The sequence below is a fragment of the Artemia sp. Qi Xiang Cuo genome, chromosome 9, assembly GCF_049724085.1.
Source record: "Artemia sp. Qi Xiang Cuo chromosome 9, ASM4972408v1, whole genome shotgun sequence".
NCBI lineage: Eukaryota > Metazoa > Arthropoda > Branchiopoda > Anostraca > Artemiidae > Artemia > Artemia sp. Qi Xiang Cuo.
In genome coordinates this window covers 12,504,155-12,517,966 of record NC_142802.1, presented here as the reverse complement: position 1 = coordinate 12,517,966, position 13,812 = coordinate 12,504,155, and the positions used below count along the sequence as shown (strand labels likewise).

General features: G+C 33.9%; 1 protein-coding gene across 1 annotated transcript in view; it reads right to left on the bottom strand.

The window, feature by feature from the left end:
• Nucleotides 1-4,281: 4,281 nt before the first annotated feature.
• The window catches only part of LOC148948318 (uncharacterized), a 135,672-nt gene continuing 126,141 nt past the window's right edge, over nt 4,282-13,812 (bottom strand). The window contains exon 9 of the mRNA XM_089094886.1: nt 4,282-4,416. Coding sequence (XP_088951012.1) covers nt 4,282-4,416 — 135 coding nt within the window. The remainder of the gene's footprint in view (nt 4,417-13,812) is intronic.

Here is a 13,812-nt window from a genome sequence, read left to right as displayed (position 1 = left end):
AAACGTATCCGTTCAGGGGAAAAAAAAAATCCCAGTATTCAGTTCAGAGGAAACATTTCTGATTATAGGGGCTTCATATATCAGCTCATGGGTACTCTGGCAATGCAAGCAAAAGTTGACGGCATATTTTACCTAAATTGGCCTTTATTAAGTTGTTTTACTTGTGTTTTCTTTAATTATACGAACTTTCTTGTGTACTAATAACTGCTCTAATTACTAATAAACAAATACTTATTTAGGATCATCATAAAAGCTGATTCTTTGATTGAATGTTATCAATAGTAGGGCTCTTACACTTTAATTACACGGTCAAAATCTATTGGCAGGCCGTCAACAATGGGATAAAAAACATTTTCCTATGGTTTTTCCATATTCTACTTTTTTTTCTTTTTGTTTCCTTATAATTGCTATATAGTCCCAAATTTCCAGGGGGGCGTGCCCCCCTGCCCCTCCCCCCTGCCGGCGCCCATGTCACTGGGCATCTATAATATAAAGTTTTGTCAACCAGCAAAATTAAAATACAGTGACAAGACTTAGAATCTATCTTTTCGGCAGAAGATACGATTAGCATTCTTTAAAGGATTAGCATCCTTTTCATTTTTTCATTTCTTCATTTCTCATTTATTCATTTCTTCATTTTTTTATTTCTCAAAATTATTTCAACATTAGGTGAAGTTTGGGTTTCATATCTCATGTCCAACTATAACAATGGCTCCAGAAAATCAGAAATAGTTTATCAGAGAAAATTATCTAAAAGGAGAATGAGCAACATAAGAAGTAAGGAGTATCAGACAAGGGTAGTAATTAAGGACTGACTGTAGAGCAGAGTTGAGAAAACCCCGTGATGCTGAGGTTAAGACAGCTGTATGATGCCGAAAAGAATAAGAAAAAGTGGTACTTACTAAGTGTCACTTAGAAGAGTTCCAAATTTACTAAATGAAGAGAGGCATTGCCGGCTTCTCTGTCTTATTTTCTATCATTGACTTCAATTGGTTAGTGATTTTTTTTGAAAACCTATAGTAATCATATTATCTCAGTAAATATCTTCAATTAAAAAAAAAGGTAAGAAATATATTTCCAAAAAGGAGAAATTACTTACCAAATGAAGCACTTGAATCAGACTTCTTCCATTTCTTCGCAAGGATGATGAGATTGACGGGGACATTCCACTGTTCAGTATCCGGCACCTCCCCCTTGACTTGCATGATGTCGGAGATCGTGTCAGGGAGAAGTCGATTCCGAAACGGGGTTTTGACCATTTTTAGGTTTGAAAATTGTCGCTAAAGTACTAAAGCTAGTACTTTAGATAGAAGATACTTAGTTTAGATAGATTATCAATCTTCAAATTCATTATTGAGAATGACATCAGTCCTTTTTTGGTGGTGACTAATCAGCAGGTTTTAAAATTGTTGTTATTTATGATTAATGTGATGAAGCATAAGATTTATGATTAATATGATGGAGCGTAACCATAGCAATAGAGGGTTTATGAATCTGAAAACAGAGAAATGGAAAAATGAAAGAAAAAACGATATCGATGCTTTTCTACATTCACAGTTTTCCTTCCCATTTTTCTTCTTTTTTTTTAGTAGAAAAGTGCTACTTTTAAAAAAAGAGTGCCACCTTTGCTGAAAAATGTCACAATAGTGTCACTTTTCTCAAAAAATGCCACTTAAAATTAAAAGTACAAAAAGTGGCACGAAAGTGTCACCCGCGGAAACGCTGTCGCTGTGTCGCAGAATCACTCAAAACCCAAACCGTAATGAAAAGTAAGAATACTTACGTTATCTATTTCTTTATTATAATTAAACCATGCAGATGCCACTGCAGTCAAAGAAATTGTGAGTAATAAGTTACGGTCACATGAATAAGTATAATTCTTTATATAGAACTAATGTGCTCTGACAGGACACTCCTATAATAATTCAAACTCAAAATGACCCGAAATTGCTACTAAAGAATAAATGAAACCCCAAACGAACAGAAATTAAATAAACAAGCATAGTAAACAAAAACACAACAGGTACTACTATAAATCAATAAACAAATTTCAAACGAGTAAAACTTCAATTGACTAAGCAAATCAAGCATAAAACAAACAAAATCACTACAAAAGGAGTTTGGTTACGACCCCCTTCCCTGACTGTAAAAGTCTAAGGCCTAATGCGTCATTGGCACTTTACTGAAAAATAAATGTGTCTGGATCAGTCATGGAAAGAACTAATAAAACTAAAATGAATATTTGATGTATAATAATATTAATTGCTGAAAGCTCATCAGTTTAAGATTTTATTTCATTGTAATTTTTATTTTCAATGTTGTAATAAGTACATACGAAAACATTTGTAATATAATTCGTTTTCAGTAAAGTGCCAGTGACGCAGTTGGCTTTAGACTTTTACAACCAGGGGATGGGGCAGCAGCCAAACTCTTTTTTATAGTGATTTTTGTTCGTTTTAATCTTGATTTGCTCTCGTTTTAATCTCGTTTTAATCAATTTAAGTTCTACTCGTTTGAAGATTTATTTTTTCATTTATGTTAGTACCTGTTTTATATTTGTTTCCCAAGATGGTTTATTTAATCTATGTTTGTTTTGGGTTTCATTTATTCTTTAATGGTAATTTCTGGTCATTTTGAGGTTGAATTATCACAGGAATTTATTTCTGCTGATCTCAAGTTTAGTATGCCCTTTACTTTTCTATGAAAAACTTCTTTTTCGGAAAGTTTTTGATAAATAACTAAAAAATACCAAGTTACCAGTACATAGCATTAACTTCTCAAAAATGCTGAGAGGCTGCATTGGTCTAGACAACATATATTTAACATCTAATAAGGTGTTTTACGTTTTAAGCTGCTCTTACAGACGCTGTTGTCAAAAACACATCCGACTATTATTTGGCTCTTAAAAATTTATAGCAGCTAATTTGTTCTGACTAGCCCTTAGTTGTGTGTGTTTGCTTCTGTATCTTTTGTGTGTGCTTGTGTATGTGTTTTTTGACTCGAAAGTGTGAATTCGGCCTATCCGGGCTTGTGATAGATATTTTTGAAATAAATCTTATATTAAATCTAAAAGTAGACAATCGGGTATGAACGATCACTTACTGTTATATTCGTGAGATGGCTGTCTGTTTTTGCTTTTGTTGGTAACCCACAAATATACAGCTCCACGACTGAGATGTTTTTAGACCGTAGAGGGAATGTAAAATTGAATGTTCTTATTGGCTATAATCAAGTAGTGAACTGTAAGTAAGGAGCAACTCGGCCTTAGCAACCGAAACTTTAAAAAACTAATTTTTATGACAAAGGATCCATCAAAAGAATCATATGTTCTGATTTTAGATATATTAAATTCATTAAGTTTAGTTTTACCCATCAAAAGCTACGAGACTAAGAAAATTTGCCGGGTTTTCATAAAATGGAGGAAAACCCCTTAAAAAGTCAAGTGATCTTAATCAAAATCACATCATCAGAGTCAGCATATCAGAGAAGCACACTTTAGATGTTTCAAACTTATACCTACAAAAACTTGGAACTTTAACTGGTATTTGGAACTGGTATTTTTTTTTACCACAAGATAGATGACGGATGCATGTTTATATTTTTTTTTTCACAGGGGTGATAGTATCGAACCAATGGTTCTAGAAGATCGAAGAGGGCTCATTTGGACGGAAATAAAAAAATGTAATGCCTTCTTTCAGTGACCAAAAATGATTGTGTTGGAGGAAGATGCGATTTTTCAAAAAAAATGCTTAAGGCTGACCCGAACTGGTCAACATACAAGAACAGCGATGGCAAAAAAAAAGCTGCAAGTGCTGCTTCAAAGTTAGCAAATTTGTTACGAAACGTCAAGCAAGAAAATCACTGTGTTGAAGAATTATGATATCCTTGTGCTGCTTAAGTGGAATTTTTTTGATGTAAGACTCTACTGGCATTCATTCTAATTATTTCAGTTTAGTGTGTCTTCAAGAAGTTTTCTTGGACGAATCTGAAGGCGAAAGTTGGACTCAAAGTATTTCAGTTCAAATTTCATTATAAGTTTACACATTTCGTTTTGAAGCAAATCAGGTGAAGCTGCTATTCACCAATTTAAGCCTATGTCACCTTTATTCCTGGTATCCTACAGGCTTACAGCCTATTATTCGCTTCGTCTACTTTTAAACCGTGACTTTCTCACATATAGTTGCATATACACTTTTGTGGAAATTAGGATTAAATACACTTCTTTAAAGGGCTTATCTGTCAGTTTGTTCTAAATAACAACCAAAACTTAGTCTTGAATTTTTACACACCAGCAACATGGCTTTTGTTGCACCAAATCTTTGAATCATCTGCAGAAAATGGACACTCAAAAGAAATGGTCTGAATATTTTCATCAGACTGATGACAATGTCGGTAGAGAGGATTATTAGCCCCTAGCTAAAAAGAGCATCTTATAAAATAACATATCCAGTTTACAGCTATTGATAAATTATAGACAAGTCCCTGGACTGGGATGAATGAAACAACATTTGTCTTATGGACTTCTACTCCAAAGTTTCAATTAATTTCGTTTATAATTTAAAACTAGAAGGAGCAAAAACAATGACAAATCTTAGTTGTATGAGAATATCTGAAACTTCGCTTTCCTCACCTCATTTCATTATTGAAAGCTTTTAATTAAACTTTTCGGCCTTCTGAAGAATTTTATAATTGTCTATGTGTAAAACAATGTTTTGTTGTATTTTTTAGTCTCAGATCGTATTTCAAGGAGAGACCATGTAATTTACTTGTCATTTTTTAATTTCTTTTTTTTGAGCTTAGTTAGGTTAAAAAAGAGGATTTTAGCATGAGGAAAGGCAAGAGAAAAAAGAGAATAAAACTACCTTCTTGCGGAGGGTAATATATTTTGTCGAGATGAAACACCAAGTGATATTGCCACAGGAGATTCGGATGTAATATTTAATTGAACGCTAAATTCTTGTAAGATATTACTATCTAGAAGTGTAGGCATGTTAGCTACTTACTTGTACTTGTACTTAGAACAGGACACAAGCTATGTAGCTCTCCCTGGCGACAGGACCTGGCAGAATGTTGAATTCCACAGGTTACGGTCTTAGGGCAATGGGGCAATAATTTTCAACCATGAAGGGTCCCATGAAGGGTTCAACCATCTGCGACCATGTCTCCGGAACCCGCCATTCAGCTCGTGGTCAGATTGGACGGTGCTGAGCCAATTTTTGGCTTGTCCTCCATGTCTATTCCTCCAATCAGGTGCTGGTTTGCAGTGCATGATTTAATTTGTAAAAGTCTCGGCCGGTCTTTGGCAAACATGGGCAAACCAGAAAGAGTGCGTATGATAAATTTTACCTAAGTAGAAACCACAGATAGATGTCCAACGGAGCAATTTTTTGTAACAATATTATTTTTTGTAAATTAGGGGCTTGTTACGTGTATTATGCGCCACTCACTCAAGTTTACGCTGTGTAAAATTCGAGAACACACCGGTTTTTTCGTTAGTTTCATCGTTACTTTAGAAATAAATTTGGGCTATGGATTTGCACATTATGGGGGGGGGGGTATCTGGAAATTTTGTCAACTAAAAAAAAAACAATCCCAGTATAAAGTAATTGTAATGTTTCATTAAAAGTTTTTTTTCCAAGTGTTAAGTGTTTTTTTTTTTTAAATTACCGTTTTTCCGAGTATTAAATACTATTATTAGGTAATTTAGTGTTTCATTTAAGCGTTTTATGATGATCGGTGATCAAAGTTTATGTTATTTGTACCTTTCATTTATGTTATTTTACTGTGTTTATGGCCGTATATTTGGCTTTAAAATACACTTATTTATCTATTTATCTAATAGGCAGAATAATTTTACTAAACAAATTTTGCATGCATACCAGCTATACTTAATCCCTCCCCCCCCCCCCCTAATGTGCAAATATATGGTCCAAATTTTTTTCTAAGGTAACGAAGAAACCGGTTTGTTCTCGAGTTTTACGTATCGTAAACTTAGGTGAGTGGCGTATAATGCACAAGAACCGGAATTTTTCATGGAGAGAGAGCCAGATTCCCCGAAATTATTTAAAAATAAAAATAAAAGTTCATAAAGATCTTGAACATACCCTTAGGGAGGGGGTATTCATAAAACACAAGTGGGTTGGCTTTTACTGATATTTAAATAGAAATATTTCTTTAAATCTTTATTTAGAGTCCAGTAGAGTCTTATATCCAAAAACTTCCACTTAAGCAGCACAAGGATATCGCAGTTCTTCAACATAGCGTTTTAATCAGTAATTTTCTTGCTTGACGTTTTGTAACAAATTTGCTAAATTTGAAGTAGCACTTGCAGCTATTTTTTTTTATTTTTGCTATCGCTGATTGGTTCTATTTACAGTGATCTATAGCAGTATTTATAAAAATTTTGCATTAAACTATTCTCATCTAACTGTATACTTTTTAATTATTGGCCTAGTTTCAAACTAAAAATAAAAATACCATAATTTTTTTCATAGTTTAACAAATCTTTTACAAGAAATACTTTTAAAATAACAATCTTTAAAATAGAGTTTATATGATATCGTATAGACTGAAAATATAAACACAGAAATGAGAAATTAGAAGATGGATCAAGATACTACCGTGCTATTTAAAAAGAAAATCAGCCAATTGATTTTCTATAGGCTATAACTGAATGGAATATATGTAAAAATAAAAAATAAATGTTCATAATGACGTTGAGCATCCCCTTAGGGGGGGGGGGGGGTATTCATAAAACACAAGTTAGATGGCTTTCACTGACATTTAAATAGAAATATTTATTTAAATCTTTATCTTATCACTTTAAACGAGCAATAATTTTTACTGATTTATTTTGTATTTTTTTCTTTGAAAAATTTGCATCTTGAGATTTTCTGGCCTAAAAAAAAGATGTATATTGGTCGCGAGTCTTATAAATTTCGTTAAGAGCATTAAAAAAAATAACGTGACTGACGTCATATTTAAGAGCATGTTCAATAAAATAATTTAAATCATTCCCCCTCCCCCCTCCAGAAAGGATCTCATTGTTTTTAGTATCTATGGCGCAGGCAACATTGGAAAAGGAACATATCTAAATATGAAATACTAAATGTAAGAAGTATATTTACAAACGGCATTTTAAGCAGTTTAATAATGCCTAGAAGACAAATCAAACAGGTCGTGGTTTTGATACCAATAGATGCATCAACAGAATTGGATTTTTATGCTGATTTCAAATATATAAGTTTCATCAAGTTTAATCTTACCCATCTAAAGTTACGCGCCTGAGAAAATTTGCCTTATTTTCAAAAAAAGGGGAAACAACCCCTGAAAGTCATAGAGCTTTGAAAATCACACAATCAGATTCAGCGCATCAGAGAACCCTACTATAAAAGTTTCAAGCTCCTGTCTGAAAAAATTTGGAATTTTGTATTTTTTGCCAAAATAAAGATCACGTATGCGTGTTTTTTTTTTTTTTTTTTTTTTTTTTTTTTTTTTTTTTTCAGGGGTGATCGTAGGGGAAGGGCTGCAAGTTATCGACTTTGCTCATTGTTTACATATAGTATTGGTTAATGGGAAGTATACAGACGATTTCAGGAGGGCTTTATTTCTGGTGGGGGGGGGTTGTAGGAGAGGGTTACAGGGGAGGATCTTTCCATGAAGGATGTTTCCATGGCCTTCATTTCTATGAAGGGGGCACCTGATTTCCCAGGATTATTAAAAAAACAATCGGAAATTAAATAAAAAAACAAGTTTTTTCAACTGAAAGTAAGGAGCAACAATAAAGCCTAAAACAAACAGAAATTATTACGTATTCGAGGGGGTGCGCCCTCTAGTTAATAACTCGCTCTTTACGCTAAAGTATTTTTAGTACTTTCAAAAGAGCTATCTATTCTAATTAACCAGCCTTTGTGACTCAGGGGTTTGTTATTCGAACAAAATTCGAACTTTAGCGTAAAGAGTGAGGCATTGACAAGGGGGGGGAATTCCCTAATATACGAAATAAAAACATACGAATATAGAAGTTAGTGACGTAAGTTAATTCGTAAGTTACGTCAGAACAAAATTTCGAGAAAGCCATTTAGCCAAAAAAAGTAAAATTAATATGCAAATTTCGGTTTAATTATTCATGTACGGTGAGCCAAAATCAAAGCTGCATTAATTCAAAAACGTTTAAAAAATTAGATAAAAAAAAGTTTTTTTTTAACTGAAAGTAAGGAGCGACATTAAAACTTAAAACGAAAAGAATTATTTCGTATATGAAAGGGACTGTCCCCTTTTCAACGCCTTGCTCTTTACGCTTAAGTTTGATTCTTTCTCACAAGTCTATTGTTTAAAACAATAAAAAAATTTAGCGTAAAGAGCGAGGTGTTGAGGAAGGGACAGCCTCTTTTAGATACGGAATAATTTCTGTTCGTCTTAAGTTTTAGTGTTGCTCCTTACTTTCCGTTAAAAAAAAAAAACTTGTTTTTTTTACTTGCGTAGACGACAAGTACAACGAGTCAAAAACAAAAGTGAAGAACAAAGAATACCCAGTTAGAAGATGAATGGGGGCAAGAATTAAAATGAGACAAAAATAAAAGCGAAGAACAAAGAAATATGCGGTTAAATTCATCGGTGATATTGCAATGAAACCATCCTCCTCGTCCCCCCAAGAGTACCATCTTGATTCATTCCTCTTCAGACAGAGCCATCATTTGATCTTGCAATGAAAGTAAAATAAATAAATAAAATATCAAAATTTTTATATATGCAGACTTAACAGACACCCTGTACAAGCCTGCCACGTGCCGACTGCCGGAGACCAGCCTCGAAATCAGCTATATAGCTTTTTTTTAAACTGTAATATTGACATTTCTAGCCACAAAATTACCTAAACAAGTCAAATCTTTAAGGATGAATTTGTATTTTACCCAGGTATCAAACCTAGGGTGGCGCCAAGACGTTAGGAAGAGGCTCACATTGTCTGCTGGGGCCCGGCCTCAAAATTTGCTGCATACTTTTTTGTTTCTTATTTAAACTGACATACTGACACTTCTTGCCATAAACAATCTAAATAGGTCACAACTGTAAGGAAGAATTTGTATTTTTTTTCCCTGGATGGTTGTATCGAACCTAAGGTGACGCCTTTATATCAAGAAGAGGCTGAGGGTAGAAGACAAGCGACAATGAGAATTAATTTACACACGTCTGCCTTGTAGCCCAACCAGGATCCGGTGGCGTAGCTGTTGGGCTTCTTGCATGGCGGCTTTTTCAATACTTTTTGTTAAATGTTGGGCCTTTTTAAAATCTGATATTTAAAATTCCTTGATAAAATGCTACTATGCTACTATGAATTCCCTGATAAAATCATCTGAAGTATAATGATGAACAAATGCGTGCTGTTTGAACTGATGATGAGGACCTGACTGAGTGGTTCAAAGTCAGCTCAGGTGTTTGACAAGGGTGTATTCTATCCCCAGGGTTGTTTCCAATACTCATTGACTTCATCCTGCAGACGTGCAACTTCATCCAGTTGAATGAAAGTCGTACTTTATTTAATGCAGACTTCACAGACAATATAACGCTGCTTGCTTATTTAAGAGAGGAGCTTCCGTACAACATAAATGAGCTCTTGAAAATAGGTAAACGAATAGGTTTGGCAATAAGCCTGCAAATGACGAAAATACTGCGTAATAATGTGACTAAACTACCCAATAAGCCTCTGACAAATAAAGCAAAGAAAATTGAAGAGGTAGAGATATATAGATGTCTTAAGAGTCTAGTGAGCACTGATGGAAGCCCTGAGCATGAAATTACCACAAATATCGCGTGCGCAGGAAGCGCCTTTGATAAGTTAAGAAACGTTTGGAGAAGTTCCACTTTTTCTATGAAGCTGAAATTGAGGCTCTTCAATAGTAATGTCCTGACACTACTATTATATGGTTCTGAAAGCTGACAAAACAGCTAGAGAAAGGAATCATAAGTTTTGAAAATAATTTACTTTGACGGATCAACTGGACGGACGAAATTACCAACTCATTCATTAGAAAAAGGACTAAACAGCCACTCATTATTGATAAAGTCATAAGCAGTCGGTGGCAATATTAGGAAAACATTTGAATGGGTAGCAATAGCCGGTCTCATGACGTTTGGAGTTGGACTCCTCCAGGAGTTTGAGGGGGCGGACGACAGAACAAAAAATTGGGAATGCAAGAACAAAAAGTTAATTTGATTTATCAACATACTGAAAAATAATTTTATATCTTACTTCTTGATGGATGAATTTTGCGACAGGGCCTTCAAAAACCGTTTGTACCATTTTGTGTATAGTGGATTTCCCAGCATCACTGGAAAAGGATCAGAAGCTAAATAAAAAACAGCAATTTTTCCAACTAAAACTAAGGGTTAAAATTAAATTTAGCGTAAAGAGCGAGGTGTTAAAGAGTGGATAGCCCCTTTCATATACAAAATGATATTAATTCTGTTCCTTTAAATTTCATTGCTAATTCTTACTTTCAGTTGATTTTTTTATTTAATATTAACATTAATCGCATGCGCTTTATTGTTAACATAGGTTATTTAGAAACCCATGAAGGTGGGTTACATTTCACAATTACTTTCATTTCTTTGTTTTATCCGCATATAAATTCACATAATTTCGCATATAACTAAAAAGCTATTTTTATTAATTGGTTATTGTCTTCTTTTGGCACATTTTCCTTAAAAGTTGTCCCCTCTAACATTTTTTTTCTTCTAAGTATGGGACTAAATTTTGGGAGAGATACGCTGAAGGGTGTCTTGTAAAAATTCGGCTCTTTCAATTTGTTCGGCAAAGTTTTCAGGTAATGCGAAAACAGGATCAGTGTAAAATAATAGCGTGAGGCAATATGTATTGACATACAGAACTCTTTCGAACATCGTTTTGAAAAGGCTTTTTCTCGGTTGACTCAATATCCCGACTATTTTATTTAGTTTTTCCTCCCAAATTTTTTTTTGTGTTCAGCACTTTCTCAAAAGTCAGGCCGAATACTCGCGCTTTTTCCGCAAACGGGAGCCAACAGTTTCTTTCTATGTCGTCGTAATTTGCCGATTTGTTCAACACTGCTCTTTTGTCTGTGTATTTTCACGTGAAATCTTTGCTCGTACCAATGCAAACCCTTACACACAGTTCTCACATCATTTTCACTTCCAGTGATAAAATTTCCGTCATCTAAGAAAGCTCACTCAAGACCTCACTCTTTACACTAAAATTTCTTATAGAATTAAAAAAAAAATTATTATTCTAATTAAACGGCCTTTGTGTTTCAGGAGTCGTTTTTAAAGAATTGGGACAAAAAGTGAAACGTTAGCGTAAAGAGTGTGGTCTTGAGGAGGGGGCAACCCCTTTCATATACGTGATAGTATCTGTTGGTCTTAGGTTTGATTTTACTCCTTACTTTCAGTTGAAAAAACTTATTTTTTTTTAATTTCTTAGTGTTTTTAAATAATGTCAGGAAATTTGGATTCCCCCCATGGAAAATTGATTCAATGCGGAAAATTCCTTCATGGAAAGTTCTTTTCTCTCAAAATATCCCCCTCCCCACCCAGGGATTCCTTGCGGACGATTACAGGGGAAATTTTTTTCTTAACACACTTTCATTTGAAAAAGAATTTAATTTCTGAATGTCTATAAAATCATAATGGAAATCCTCTCCTCTGTGGAAAAGTTTTCCAGCAAATAGTCCCACCCCCACACCCTAGTAGAAAGTTGCTACCGCAGAATTTTCTCAATAGAAAACTTATCCCGTGGAAAACTCCCCTAGGAAGAATTTCTCCTGTGGAACCTCCCCCTACGGAGGGATACTCTAGAGTCTAGACAATTCCAACCCGGTAAAAATTTGAATTCTGGCAAATTCCCCCAATGTAAAATTTTCCCAGGAAAATTCACCACCGGAAATTTTCCCTCCCCACGAAAAAATCTCCCCGTGGAAAATATTCTTAGTAGAAAATGTATTTCCCCCCCCCCCAAAAAAAGTGACTTTTGGGGTCATGTTAACTTCAAAAGCATAGTTACTGGACTTTTCAACTATGCTGAACAAAATAGCAATCTCAAAATTTTGAAAATTTTGATCGGTCAACATTGAGGAAAAAGAGGGTGGTAGGAGGGCTAGTTGTCCCCCCTCAATCAGCACTAGAACTTTTAATTTCCGTTGGAATGAACCCTTTTCCGATATATAAGGACAATTGGTTTGATGCGACCACCTGGAAAAAAAAATCGAATAAACACGCATCCATGATCTTTCTTCTGGTAAAAACAAAAATTTCCACATTTTTGCAGATGTGAGCTTGAAAATTCTACAATAAGGTTCTCAGGTACCTTGGAGTGGACGGAGGGATTATCATTTTTTTTTTTTTATTATTTTTAAGGGGTGCTTTCCCTTTTTTCCAAAATAAGGCAATTTTTTTCAGGCTCGTAACTTTTGATGGGTAACACTAACCTTAATGAATCTTAAAATTTAAGAGATAAAGATGAGTTTAATTAATCAAGCAGTGAACAAAACGTACTAAAAACGTACAAAAACAAAAACACAACAAAAAACATTGACTAGTAAAAAAATTTCCGAATATTTCAACTTCACATCCGAGAGCCTTAATCAACGGGGAAAAAAATAGATGAAACAAAAAAAAATTAAATCATTAAAAAACAACAATACATCAAGAAAGAGAGAGACAAACAAATATATAAAAAGACAAACAAATAAATAAAACTCATATTCTTAATAATTCCAGAACTGCATAACTGTAATTGTCTGCCTAATCACCGACAAACGTATGTCACTAGTCCAACGACAATTTGTTCTTTTTCTTTCTCTCTTTCTTGTTGTATTGTTGTTTTTTAATGATTTAAGTTGTTTTTGATTTCTCTACTTTTTTTCCGTTGATAAAGGCTCTTGGATGTAGAGTTAAAATATTCGGAATTTTTTCTATTAATTAATTTTTTTGTTGTGTTTTGTTTTTAGTACATTTTGTTCACTGTTTAATTAATTAAACTCGTTTTTCTCTCTTAAATTCTAAATGAAAAAGCAGTGTGGTCTAAGAAAATATCTACTTAATGAATCTTACATATTTGGAATCACCATAATAAGTTCTATCTTCTGTTATGTCTATTAATATCAAAATTCCGATGAGTAGAGTTTCGGTTACTATTGAACCGAGTCACTCCTTACTTATAGTTCGTTAACACAAACTGATCTATAGATTTCATTATTTGTTGAGGATACAAGAACGGCATTGAAGCTGTATAGAATTTACATAAGTTAATCTATGATTTCTAAAACCCATTGAAAGATTCCTTAAAGGTAAAATATTTTTAGATTTTCGTCTTCAATTTTCGTTGGTTTTTTTTTTTTTTTTTTTTTTTTTGTTTTTTTTTTTTTTCTCCAGTTCCGGGTTCAATCATAAAAGGTTGCTGCGATGGGCAATATTTATGAATAAACCGAATGAGCCATTCTAAATGTCGTTATGTTCACCTAATATTACCTCTTCTAAGACAGGTGTATATAAGTATAGGATTATACTTTTACCTCTTCTATGGCTACTGCCGTTGTTTAGAAAAGATCTAAACAGAAAATTGCATTTTTTTTTACTGTTGCGCAGAGGAAACTGCCAAAAAATTGCAAAGCTGCTTGATAACGGTTGAATTCCTTCAACTTAATTAATTTCTTGACAAACCAACCAAAAAATGACGATTTCGGTGACAAAATTGCCTTGAAAAGCGAATGGAGCTCAATCCCAAACATCTATGCGAAGCAAGATTTACAGATAGTTTTCATCCCACTGTCATCCCTTGCA